General features: G+C 50.9%; 2 protein-coding genes across 4 annotated transcripts in view; one reads left to right on the plus strand and one right to left on the minus strand.

The window, feature by feature from the left end:
* The first annotated feature begins 5318 nt into the window (after positions 1-5318).
* Positions 5319-8589, plus strand: LOC116101871 (cytochrome P450 2F3-like). Its single transcript, XM_031385815.1, has 9 exons — positions 5319-5495; positions 5778-5940; positions 6294-6443; positions 6697-6857; positions 7251-7427; positions 7504-7645; positions 7752-7939; positions 8158-8299; positions 8391-8589. Exons 1-9 carry the CDS (start codon positions 5319-5321, stop codon positions 8570-8572), a joined length of 1482 nt encoding a protein of 493 aa, XP_031241675.1. The 3' UTR covers positions 8573-8589.
* An 85-nt stretch (positions 8590-8674) lies between these two features.
* Egln2 (egl-9 family hypoxia inducible factor 2) overlaps positions 8675-11895 on the minus strand; it is an 8867-nt gene continuing 5646 nt past the window's right edge. For all 3 annotated transcript variants that reach the window (XM_031385807.1, XM_031385808.1, XM_031385809.1), the window contains exons 3-6: positions 10183-10302; positions 9692-9828; positions 9428-9495; positions 8675-9200 (exon numbers count right to left, since the gene is read on the minus strand). In XM_031385807.1, coding sequence (XP_031241667.1) covers positions 9145-9200; positions 9428-9495; positions 9692-9828; positions 10183-10302 — 381 coding nt within the window. In that variant the 3' untranslated portion in view covers positions 8675-9144. The remainder of the gene's footprint in view (positions 9201-9427; positions 9496-9691; positions 9829-10182; positions 10303-11895) is intronic.

The following is an 11895-nucleotide window of genomic DNA, read 5'->3' on the forward strand; positions in this document are numbered from 1 at the left end:
ATTACGCTGGAGCGAGCGAGCAGGGCTGGAGCGAGTGTGGCTGGAGCAAACAGAGGTCCTGAGTTCAATTCCCAGCAGCCACATGATGGCTCCTGGCCATCTGTACAGCTACAATGTACTCATACACATAAAATAAAATAAATAAATCAAAAGAAAGAAAGAAAGAAAGAGAGAGAGAAAGAGAGAGAGAAAGAGAGAGGGAGGGAAGAAGGAAGGAAGGAAGGAAAGGAAGGAAGGAAGGAAGGAAGGAAAGAAAGGAAGGAAGGAAGGAAGGAAGGAAGGAAGGAAGGAAGGAAGAAAGAAAGAAAGAAAGATGTGTCTGGAGACTGGAGTGATGGCTCAACAGTTAAGAGTGCTTGTTGCTCTTGCAGAGGACTGAATTTGGTTCCCAGCACCCACATCAGATGGCTCACAACCTCCTGTAACTCCAGCTCCAGGGATCTGCTCCTACACCCTTTTCTGGCCTTTCTTACTTAAGTTACTTCATGTTAGGTATTTGGTCACAGCAATGAAAAAAACTAATTAGAAGGGGGGGAGGTTGTGGATCAGTGTTAAAAAAAAATTGTACAGAATACACCACGGAGATCTGCAGGCACAGTTGGGTGGTCTAGCACTTGCCAAAAATGCAACCACAAGAGCACTGCTTAGGAAACATGAGGTACCGGTGGGTGAGGAGGCTTGAAGATTAAAAGTCCTTGCTGCTTTCTCAAGAGACCTCAGTTTGTTTCCCAGCACCATGTCAAATGGCTCAAAACTGCCTGTAACTCCAGCTCTGGGGATCTGGCGCCCTCTTCTGAGCTCCCTGCACTCATGCACACACATGAACACATACACATAATTTAAAAATAATAAAAATAAATACTTTTAAGGTTTATTTTACGTTATGACTATTTTGTCTGCATATATTTACGCGTACCATGTGTGTATCTGGTGCCTACAGAGGGGAGAAGAGGGAGTCAGATTCCCTGAAACTAGAGTTACAGGCAGTTGTGAGCTACCAGGTGGATGCTGGAACCAAACCTGGGACCTCTGCAAGAGTAGCAAGTGCTCTTAACCACTGAGCCACATCTCCAGCCCCATAAAGCTTGGAGGCGGGGGAGGGTACAAAGCCCAAGGCTGTATCCTCAGTATGGGAAGAAAACACTAAGGATTATTGGTTATTAAGGGCACCAGAAATTCTGGGTTTAGTAAATGTAAAGATCTGAAGATTTAGTGGTTAACATCTTAAACATACAGGTTGGCCTCCCTCCCCTTCAGCAAAGGGCTTAGTTAGGAGCAACAACCTTGCAGGACTCTGCCAAAAACACTCCCCAACACAGCTGCCCTGTTACACTGGGTGGGAGCTGAGGAGAAAGGGCAGCCAGAGGACAAAGAAAGGTGCAGAGAAAAAAGGAGACACGGTGCTCATGGAGAGAGGAGTCATAGCCATTCTAAAACAGAAACCAGATTCTGAGGACCAGGGGGATGGTGTGGTGGTTTGAGTGAGATGTTCCCCCAAAGTCTTGGGCATCTGCGTGTTTGGTGGCATCCTCCACTGGTGGTGGTGGTGGGCAAAGCTTAGGAGGTGTGAGTCTTGCTGGAGAAAGTATGCCACTGGGGGTGGGCTTTGCATGTTCAAAGACTGGCACCAGTCCCAGTGAGCTCTTCTTCCTGGTTGCAGTTCAAGCCGTGCACTCTCAGCGTCCCTCAAGATGTCGAGATGTCATGTTGCTGCTTGTTGCCTTGCTTCCCTGTAGAGATGGATTCTTGTCCTTTTGGAACCCTAAGCCCCAATAAACCCTCTGTCATGGTATAGTATCACAGAAACAGAAAAGCCACTGACACAGACAGAGACTTGAGAGGAGAAGAGAAGGAACACAGGTGGTCTGAAGCCGAGAAACGAGTGTGAGCCTGGCCCACAAGGCACAAGAGGCTTACTCTGCACAGAGCACTCTTTTATATACTTGAGGTACAGGAATGGACAACACAAACCTGGCACAATGGCATCTACTTGTAATCCCAGCACTCAAGAGGCTACAACAGGAGGATGGAGAACTGAAGGCCAGGCTACATTTACACAGTGAGATTCCCACCTCAAAAAAAAAAAAAAATGTTTTTAAAACTGGTCAAGACTATAAACCAGGGAGTGATGGTGTATATCTTTAATCCCAGTACTTAGAAGGGAGAGGCAGGCAGATCTCTGAGTTCTAGGCCAGCCTGGTCTACAGAGTGAGTTCCAGGACAGCCAGGACTACAAAGAGAAAGGCTGTCGTGAAGCCACCCCCCTGCCCCAAAATGGTCAAGACTGGGAAGGTGAGTCAGTCTGTAAATAGCTGTGCAAGCATGAGGATATGAATTCCATCTCCAGCACCCATGTTAAAGTACATGGGCTAGAGAGATAGATGGCTCAGCAGTTAAGAGCACTGACTGCTCTTCCAGAGGTCCTGAGTTCAATTCCCAGCAACCACATGGTGGCTTACAACCATCTATAATGGGATCTAGTGCCCTCTTCTGGTGTGTCTGAAGACAGCTACAGTGTACCCATATACATTTAATTAATTAATTAAATTTTAAAAAGAAATTAGAATGATTTCAAGTACAAAACAGGGCTTTAAAAAAAAAAATCCAAAGAATAGGAGGAAGGATTGCAGGCCCGGAAGAGGATAGGGACTCCACAGGAAGACCAATGAGTCAACTAACCTGGACCCTTGGGCTTTCAGAGCATTCATGGGCTGGACCTAGGCCTTCCCACTCATATGTAGAGCTGAACAGATGGACTTTCATGTGAGTCCTGAACAACTGGAGCGGGGGCTATCCACAGCTGCTGCCTGTATGGGATATGTTCTTCTAGGTGGGCTGCCTTGTCTGGGCTCAATGAAGGAGGAAGAGCCTAGCCTCAAAAAGACTTAAAGTGTCAGGGTGGAAGGACCCCAGGGGGCCCTACCCTCTCAGAGAAGAAGAGGGAGGGAGGGAAGGAGGGGTAAAGGTGGTTGGAAGAGATAACCGGGAGGGGGGCAGTGAGCAGAATGTAAAGTAAATAAGTAAAAAGATAAAACTAAATTTTAAAAAAAGTCTTAGTAAGGTGGGCTTAGTAAGCTGGCATTTCAGGGTACAGCCCCGTACAATGAAAAGAGGGACCAGAAGTTGGAGAGAAACCCTGACTCTAATACAGAGACTCTCTCAGTCTGACTCATATGGGAAGGACTGGGCAGGAATATCTTGTTCTCTAATGAAGTTGGCCCCTGAATAATGGTGTTGGCCCTCAGCCCTGTCACCTAGTTCCTGCAAAGAGGAAAGCTGATAGGTAGGAGGAGGATGCTGCAGAGACCTGATGGAGAACATCAAGGACCAGAGGGCTCCGTCAGTAAGTCCTTGCCTAGCATGCAGACTCCTGGGAAGCCATCACTGAACAAAAAGCTCTGGTGACACAAGCATATAAGCCCAACACCTAGGAGGTAGAAGCAGGATCATGAGTTCCAAGTGATCCTGGGCTACATAAGCTGTTGCAGACCAGCCTGGAATACTTGAGACCCTGCCTTTAAAAGGGGGTGGGTGAGTGCCAGAGACATGATTCAGAAGTTGAGAGCTCAGTCAGGTTCAAGCCCCTGGCACTCACATGGTAGCTTACAACCACCCATATCTTCAGCTCCATGGAATATGATGACCTCTTCTGACGTCCCCAGGAACCAGGCACACTGTGGTTCACAGAGATACGCATGCAAGCAAAAGGTTCACACACATAAAATAAACATCAAAAAGTAAAACTGCAGACCTAGAGACAGAGAGGGAAAGAGTCATGTTGGGGAGCGGGCGGATGAAGGAGAAAAAGAGAGAATTAAGACCAAGGCAGAGGGTAATAGAAATAAGCAGGTACGGAGAACAGAGGAACACAGAGATTGGAGGAAGACTAAGAGAAGAAACAAAGACAGGGACGCTGAGACACTCCCAGAAACAAATCAACCCCATCCTCTTCCAGGGCCCCCTACCTTACCCTGGTCTGGGCTCCCTGCCAGGCAGGAAAATGAGATCCAACAGGCAAGGGAGGGGCAGGAACAGCGAACTGACAGCCACACCCAGGGGCTGCTTGCTGCAGGCCTGAGTGGGCCCCTCCAGCCTATGCCCCTACATCCATCTGTCTGCTGCCTTGACCTAGTCTCAGATAGGTCCATAGCCCTCCTGCGGGGGGTGCGAGGAGAGCGCTGGAGACCAGGCACTGTAGTAATAGACTTGGGACCTTGGCAGGGCATGAAAACCAGAGCCTAGGGATAGAGTTGCCCCGGGTCTGGGGCAAGGTGTAAGCAGAGATGCATGTGAGAAGGCATACAGAAGCCACAAGGCTGGCATGCCTGGGGAAGAGCAGCAAACATTAGGGAGGTCAGGTACATGAGCAGACAGCATACAGGCTTCCAGGAGCAATGGAAAGAGCCAGGCATGGTGGGTGGGGAGGGTACACTTTTTTTTTCTCCCCAAGACAGGGTTTCTCTGTGTAGCCCTTGCTGTCCTGGAACTTACTCTGTAGACCAGGCTGGCCTTGAACTCAGAGACCCACCCTCTTGCCTTTGCTTCCTGAGTGTTGGGATTGAAGGTATGGGTCAGTACCACCTGACAAGGCCCAGTCTTTTTAGGGGGGGGGGCAGTTGGAGAGTGGCTTGGTGATTCAGACCACTGACTGTTCTTCCAGGGGACTGGGGTTCAACTCCCAATACCCACATTGCAGCTTGGAATCATTTGTTACTCCACTTCCAGGGGATCTGATGCCCTCTTCTGGCCTCCAGCACTGGGAACATATGTGGTATCAAGATTTACAAGTAGGCAAAGCACTTATACAATAAAATAAAGGTTATTTATAAAAAGAAAAAAGAAAAGTAACAGAAGTGATTAAGTCCCAGATGTGAGTTCCTAGGAACCAAAGGCACAGAGCCCAGGAGTGTCAGGCCAGTGATGTTAAATGTTAGTGTTGTCTTTAGGAGTCAGGAGCATATTGAGGAAGCAGGCGGTACACCTGTCTGGCATTTGAAGGTACTGTCCAGAACAGTCCCCCAGAAACAACTGGGGGACTGAGAACAGGTCTACAGGTACAGGAGACTTAGGGGGATAAGCAAGCGTGCGCTCGCGCGCGCGCGCGGACACACACACACACACACACACACACACACACACACCCTCAGGGAGAATAGATATAAGAGCTGGAAGCTGAGTGTGGACATGGGGTTAGGTACTCAAGGAACAGAGAAGCCCCAAACTCTTGCGCCTCCCACACTAGTCTCCGCCCTGCTTCTCTCGCCCTTAAAATTCCCTGCCAATTCAACTGCTTCTCAACACTGAGGATCTCAGACAGGATGGTCACCTGTGTGGCAGTATTGCTGCTGCTGACTCTAATGCTGATGCTTTGGTGGGGCTGGTTGGCCCGCCGAGCTCAGATGCACAAAGACTTACCCCCTGGTCCTGCACCGCTCCCGTTGCTGGGGAACTTGCTGAAGCTACAGTCTGGACACTTGGACCGTGTGCTCATGGAGGTAGCTCCTACTGTGGGTTGGGAAAGCGGAACTCTGGATTTGTGAAAGGTGCTGTTATGCCCAGAAGAGAGGGTAGAAATCCCAGTTCACTGAAGAGACAGGATTTGGAGCCTGGATCCCTGTGTCTGAGGGAGGAGAGTGAGGCCTGGATCCCTGTGTCTAAGAGCTGGTGCCTAGACTCCAGGCAGTTTAGAACTGGACCTGTAGAATGAGGGGGTGAGACAGAAACTTTGTGGTCTAAGGAAGATGAGAGCTCTGAGGTCTCCATGGTACTTCCCATAGCTCTCCAGCCGCTGGGGCCCAGTGTTCACCGTGTGGCTGGGTCCGCTCCCTGCAGTGGTGCTGTGCGGCTATGCGGCGCTCCGGGATGCATTAGTACTGCAGGCAGATGCGTTCTCCGGCCGCGGGGCCATGCCTATCTTCGAACGCTTCACCCATGGAAACGGTGAGGCCCAGGGGTAGGTGGAAGTGAATACTAGACCACTCAATTTGATCTAAGGACCAGTGGAGCCGAGCAAAATGGGAGGTGCCTAAGAAAGAATGATGCTAATGAGGTCAAACTGTTGTTAGGCCTGAGGTCCAATGGAGGTTCACAATGTAGCCAATAGCAGTCGCCTAAGTTCCTAAGAGCTGGTCAGGGATCCTACAGGCAAAGATGAGGTCAGGCTGCATGGTTTCAGCTGAGATGCTTGGCACATGGTGTGGGAAGTACAAAACAGTAAGAAGCCATCCTTAGAGTGGTAAGGAAGTGACTAGGCCCAGCATGGCCAACTTTTTGAGTTTTGGATTCCACTATAGGCATAGTGTTTTCTAACGGGCCGCGTTGGCGCACGCTTCGCAACTTTACACTTGGAGTGCTGAGGGAGCTTGGCGTGGGTACGAGTACCATTGAGGATCGCATTCTGGAGGAGACGGCATGTGTGCTGGACGAATTTCAAGCCACCATGGGTGCGGTCTGGCAGGAAAATATAAGTACCTGGTTTGGGGGGGGGGTGGTGGTGACTGATGGACTGCCAAAACGCTCTGGATACAATGCAAATCCAAGGGAGCTATGTGAAGGAGGGACCACAGCTTCTGTGTGGGGGTGTCAAACCACCTTATTCAGAGGTTTGAGGGTGAGGGTCTCCTCTGCAGATCTTAACTGAAGTAGTCACTTTTAGAGGACCACAGCTTTATTACTCAGAGCTGCTCTCACCCCCAGGAGCTCCATTTGACCCCCGGCAGCTACTAGATAACGCTGTATCCAATGTCATTTGTACTGTGGTCTTCGGAAAACGCTATAACTATGGGGACCCAAAGTTCCTGAGACTCCTGGACCTCTTCAGTGACAATTTCCGTATTATGAGTTCCCGATGGGGTGAGGTGAGAGGATGGGCTCCAATCTCTCATTTTACATGCAGCCTTGTGCTAAAGTCCAGGAACACAGCCCTACCTACAGTGACTATAGATTTAATGACAAAGTTCTACAACCTACAAAATCCTGATTTAATTTCCCCACTGAAAAAGCATGGCCTTGTCCAGGGCCTATTAAGACTGTTTCAACAGGGTATGGGGGTACACACCTTTGATTCCAGCACTGGGAAGGCAAAGGCAGGAGGATCTCTAATTTGAGGCCAGCCTAGTCTACATATAGAGTTCCAGGCTAACCAAGGATAGTGAGAATATCTGAAGGAAGAAAAGAAGGGAGGGAGGCAAGGAGGGAGGGAGGGAAGGAGGGAGAGAAGGAAAAAGAAAAAAAGAACCCTGTTTCTCCAGACATACAATATGTTCCCATCCTTCATGGACTGGATCCCTGGACCCCACCACCGAATCTTCAAAAATTTCCAAGAGCTCCGACTCTTCATCTCTGAGCAAATTCAGTGGCACCGGCAGACACGACGGGTTGGGGAACCCCGAGACTTCATTGATCGTTTTCTCGACCAAATGGATAAGGTACCAGTCCCTGCTACCCTTAACCATACCCACCCTGCCAACCAGCAGGCATTAGAGTGCCTCTGTCCATCCCCAGGAACAGGAGGACCTGGAAAGCCATTTTCAGGATGAGACACTGGTGATGACTACTCACAATCTGTTCTTTGGTGGCACTGAGACCACAAGCACCACTTTGCGTTATGGGCTCCTCATTATGCTCAAGTACCCTGAGGTGGCAGGTTTGAGAACTGGGTCCACCCCTCCCCTCCCCTCTCCCTAAGTGAAGAGAGGGTGGCTGGGGTGGGATCTCAGTAAAGCACAACTCACAGCCTCCAATGACCTCAGCCAAGGTGCAAGAGGAGCTGGATGCCACTGTAGGTCGGACCCGTGCCCCTAGACTAGAGGACCGTGCCCGCCTGCCTTACACCAATGCGGTGCTGCATGAGATCCAGCGCTTTATCAGTGTGCTACCACTGGGGCTGCCGCGGGCCCTCACCCGAGATGTAAACCTCAGGAACCAGTTCCTGCACAAGGTGTACAGGGAGCCTGGGAATTCCATACTGCGGGGATGGGGGCAATTCAGAAATTAGGTTCATTGAGTACCCTGAGGGCCCCCCTCCCAAGCTCTTCCTATCACCTTAGGGGCTGGGGTGTAGCTATGTGAGAGCATTTGCCCAGCACCTACAAGGCCCTGTGTTAGGGGCCTGGGTGAGGTGGTCCCACTCTGTGGGTAACACTGTGTATCCTCCAGGGCACGTTTGTGATTCCCCTGCTTGTGTCTGCACACCAGGATCCCACCCAATTTAAGGACCCTGATCATTTCAATCCCACCAATTTCCTGGATGACCACGGCGAGTTCCAGAACAATGATGCCTTCATGCCCTTTGGCCCAGGTCTGGGCTAGGAGGGTGAGGACTGAGTGGCTGGCCCTGGGGGACTGGCAGGAGGTGCTTGCTCATCCCACACCTGCACTCATACCCACAGGAAAGCGGATGTGCCTGGGTGCTGGCCTAGCCCGCTCTGAGATCTTCCTCTTCCTGACGGCTATCCTGCAGAAGTTCTCCCTGCTCCCTGTGGGAAGTCCTGACAACATCAACCTCACTCCACAGTGCACTGGTTTAGGCAATGTGCCCTCAGCCTTCCAGCTCCGCCTGGTGGCCCGCTGAGGTTGGCCTTCACTAGTCACTAGTCTGATCTCAGTGGCCCTGATGCCCTTACCTGCCCTAACTGTACGGGTAAATCTCTTTACAGAGAAGAATACAAGTGTGTGCAGCTCTGAGGTAAACTTTTATTTCTTGGCTGGCAGGACCTCCATACCCATGCTCCTCATGGCACCCTACTCTGCCCAAACAGTGGCAGCCCAGTCCATAAAGTGCCACAGCCAAAGGGTTGGGGAGTCACTTCACATTCCAGGCTGGAGGAGTGGGGACAGGGGTGAGATGACACCCCCACCCCAACAGACCTTTGCCAGCAAGAGGCCATGACTCACCACAACCCCAAATCCTGCCTCCTCTCAGCTCAACACTCAATGGACCAGACATGGCAAGACATAGGCCACCAGCCATACTGGCCACCGCCTAGGTCAAAACCCAGCACCGCTCACGGGGCAGCAGAGGTCTCTCCTTGTTGCTCCACAGCACACAGCACAGAGGCCAGCCAGAAGCAGCAGCAGCAGTGGCAGGGAGGGAGCGGGCACCGAGGCAGGAGCTGCTGGTCCACGCGGCTCTGGGCCTGGCCTTTAGGGAGGTGGAGTTGGTTGGGATACAGGTACTCGGACACCTTTCTGTCCCGATGCTGAGGACGAGAGGAAGACGAGAAATTGTGAATCACTAGGAAGGGACAAAGAAACCAAAAGAAACCTGGGAAGATGGGGAGAGCATTAACGAAAAAAAGAAATGGGACTCAGGTTGGAGATACCAGGAAAGCAGGCAGGAACTGGGCATAAGGGGCTGTAGAGAGGCCTGTGGGAGTGGCCTGGCGGCACACAGGGACTAGGAAGGACAAAGGAAGAAAGCAGGTACCTAGCTGATACTTGTCTCTGGCTGCTGCCCGCTCCTTGGCATCAAAATACCAGACAGTGATGGCGTACCTGAGAAATTGGGCAGTCAGAATGAGTTTTCTGCAGTTCTAGAGCCGCCTCTGGTGATACCTCCACCCTTGCAGATCCCACTTAGGCCCTCTCAGCATCTCATCACTCCCCTGTCAATTCTGGGGACTGGGGACAATCTAAGAGATGTTTGACACAGGGGAAGCAGCTGGACACATCCCTAAAGTACAGGTCATACCTGGTGGCATAGGCTGGCTTCACCTCATGTGGGTTCCGTCGGTCAGACCAGAAAATGAGCAACCGGTCAAAGAGTGGCTCGATGTTGGCTACCACTGGCCGACCCTCAGGGAAGATCTGCAGCAGGCCGCCATGCACCTGGGGGCAGGCCAGATGAGGCTACTGGTGAAGCCTGTAGCCTGTCTTATACTGCACCCATGTGCCCACCAGGGGGCGCAGTGCCAGCATATACATCACTCCCTCCCAACACTCAGCTCCTTAAAATGAATGACAGCCCAGAGTCTACATTGCCACGGAGATGGGCAGGAAGCTACTAAAGACAGGAAAGGGGGTAGAATGTACAAGTCTGGGTGGGGCTAAGCAGACAGCACCATTCCCGGAAAAGAGGGAGGGCCTCCAGTCAGCTAAAGAGGAGCCTGCAGATCTCACTGAGCAGTGGAGGACAGGGCCCCGCTGGAACATAAGCATACCACCCCCACCCCCAAACCCTACCTTAACATCCCAGTTCTGATTCAGGTAATAGATACAGGTGATGCAGCGCCCATCGCCGTGGGGATTGTCAACATGCCTCACATACCCGAGCCCATTGCCTGGGTAACACGCCACCATGGCCTGGTAGAAATGGAGGAAGGTGGTTTACTGAGACCAGGCAGGGACATCTTGAGGAAGCAGGCTAACACTTCCTGGTCCAGGTCTGTCCTTTATCATCGTAAGTTATATGAGTTCCAGCCCAAGAGACCTATTTCCTAGTTCAGCCAGATTCCATCCTCAAGTTCACAGAAATCTACGCTCTTTGGCCTCAGCAACCCACACTCCCACCTCCATCCCTAACCTAGAACCAGAGGGACTCAATGTGTAAATGATGGTTTGTGCTTTTTAGAGATCCTAACTTAGCCAAGTGTAGTGGTGTGTGGTATACACCTGTGGTCCAGCACTAAGCAGGCCAGCTTCAAGTGCTCAGTGAGAGCACACAATCTCCTAATAAGTTTTGAGATATGGAGGCTCCTTGAGTCTGGAGCCCTCTTCGAGTTAAAATTTCTATTAGGGTTCAAAGAAAATACAGCCTAGATTTTTTTTTCAAGGTTCCCTCAGGTGAACCTTCTCATATGAAGTCAAAGCTGACTTGACCACACTTGACTAGAGTCTCCAGCTACATGATCTGTCCCATGTACACAGGACAGGAACCTGACCTAGAATTCCACTCCAAGCATGCTATACACTGCTGCCAGCCCTAGTGCACCAATAAGCCTCAACTACCGCTCTGTAAAATGAGGCTGATAAACACCCTCGGTTAACTCCTCTAACCACATCTCAGAGGCAGGCCTCCACTGGGCTTCATCTCTGTGGGCACAGGTCTGCCTAGAGTTCCAGATTTCCCTGTCTCTCAACCAGACAGCCAGGGCCTGAGGATATTTGTTACCAGGGAGCCAACAGACAAGGCCCAGCCACCTCTGCAGACTCAATCTACAGGGTCAAGTCTCTGTAGCCAAATGAGCTGTGGCACTGGGGAAGTAAATTAAGTTCCCCACTTCAGGTAATGCCACTTGACAGGATGCTGAGAACTGAACTAGATTATGTGCATCTGCAAAGATACAGCACCTGCTGCCACAGGACAGAGAAACGAAGCACAAGCTGAGTTGTTACAAAGTCGAGAGTCACCCCTGTGCAACTCCACTGGGAGAGTTCATAGTAAACAAAATGGAGTAGTTAGCAGAGAACCCTTTGGCTTTTGCCTAGTCAGCAATCATCTCTCTTGACCCTGCCACTCAGATACTACTCTGCAAGCTGGGGCTCCCTGACAATGCTCAGCTATACTTTTGGGTCCAGCCTAGCCCAGCAAGACAACCACAGAAAAACACTCATAATCAGACACATCAGTGTTTGCTGCTCAAACAGGAAGCTTGCCCAGCACTCCATGAAGGTTAATTCAGCCCTACATCCTCCTCTCAAGGCTCTTCTCTGCCCACTAATCCCAGGGCTCAACCCACTGTGGACACTGAAGTCCTCTCTGCATCCCATCTATACACCTGATCCAGCACAGACCCTACTTTGGGAAAGAGCCTTAGTAAGGCTACACAGCAGTAGCAAGCTTCAGTACAGTGTACAGTCAGTCAGTGAGAGCTTCAGTACAGAGTATAGTCAGTGAGAAGGCCTGCAGAGAGCTTCAGTACAGGGTACAGTCAGTGAGAAGGCCTGCAGAGAGCT

This window comes from Mastomys coucha, unplaced genomic scaffold (genome assembly GCF_008632895.1).
Source record: "Mastomys coucha isolate ucsf_1 unplaced genomic scaffold, UCSF_Mcou_1 pScaffold21, whole genome shotgun sequence".
In the NCBI taxonomy this organism is placed as follows: Eukaryota; Metazoa; Chordata; class Mammalia; order Rodentia; family Muridae; genus Mastomys; species Mastomys coucha.

Bases quoted from the DNA above. Each gene is read 5' to 3' on its own strand.
- LOC116101871 (XM_031385815.1), top strand. From the start codon at position 5,319: ATGGTCACCTGTGTGGCAGTATTGCTGCTGCTGACTCTAATGCTGATG. The intron at 6,444-6,696 runs GTGCGGTCTGGC...TCTCACCCCCAG, and splicing joins CGAATTTCAAGCCACCATGG to GAGCTCCATTTGACCCCCGG. The intron at 7,940-8,157 runs GTGTACAGGGAG...TGTATCCTCCAG, and splicing joins GGAACCAGTTCCTGCACAAG to GGCACGTTTGTGATTCCCCT.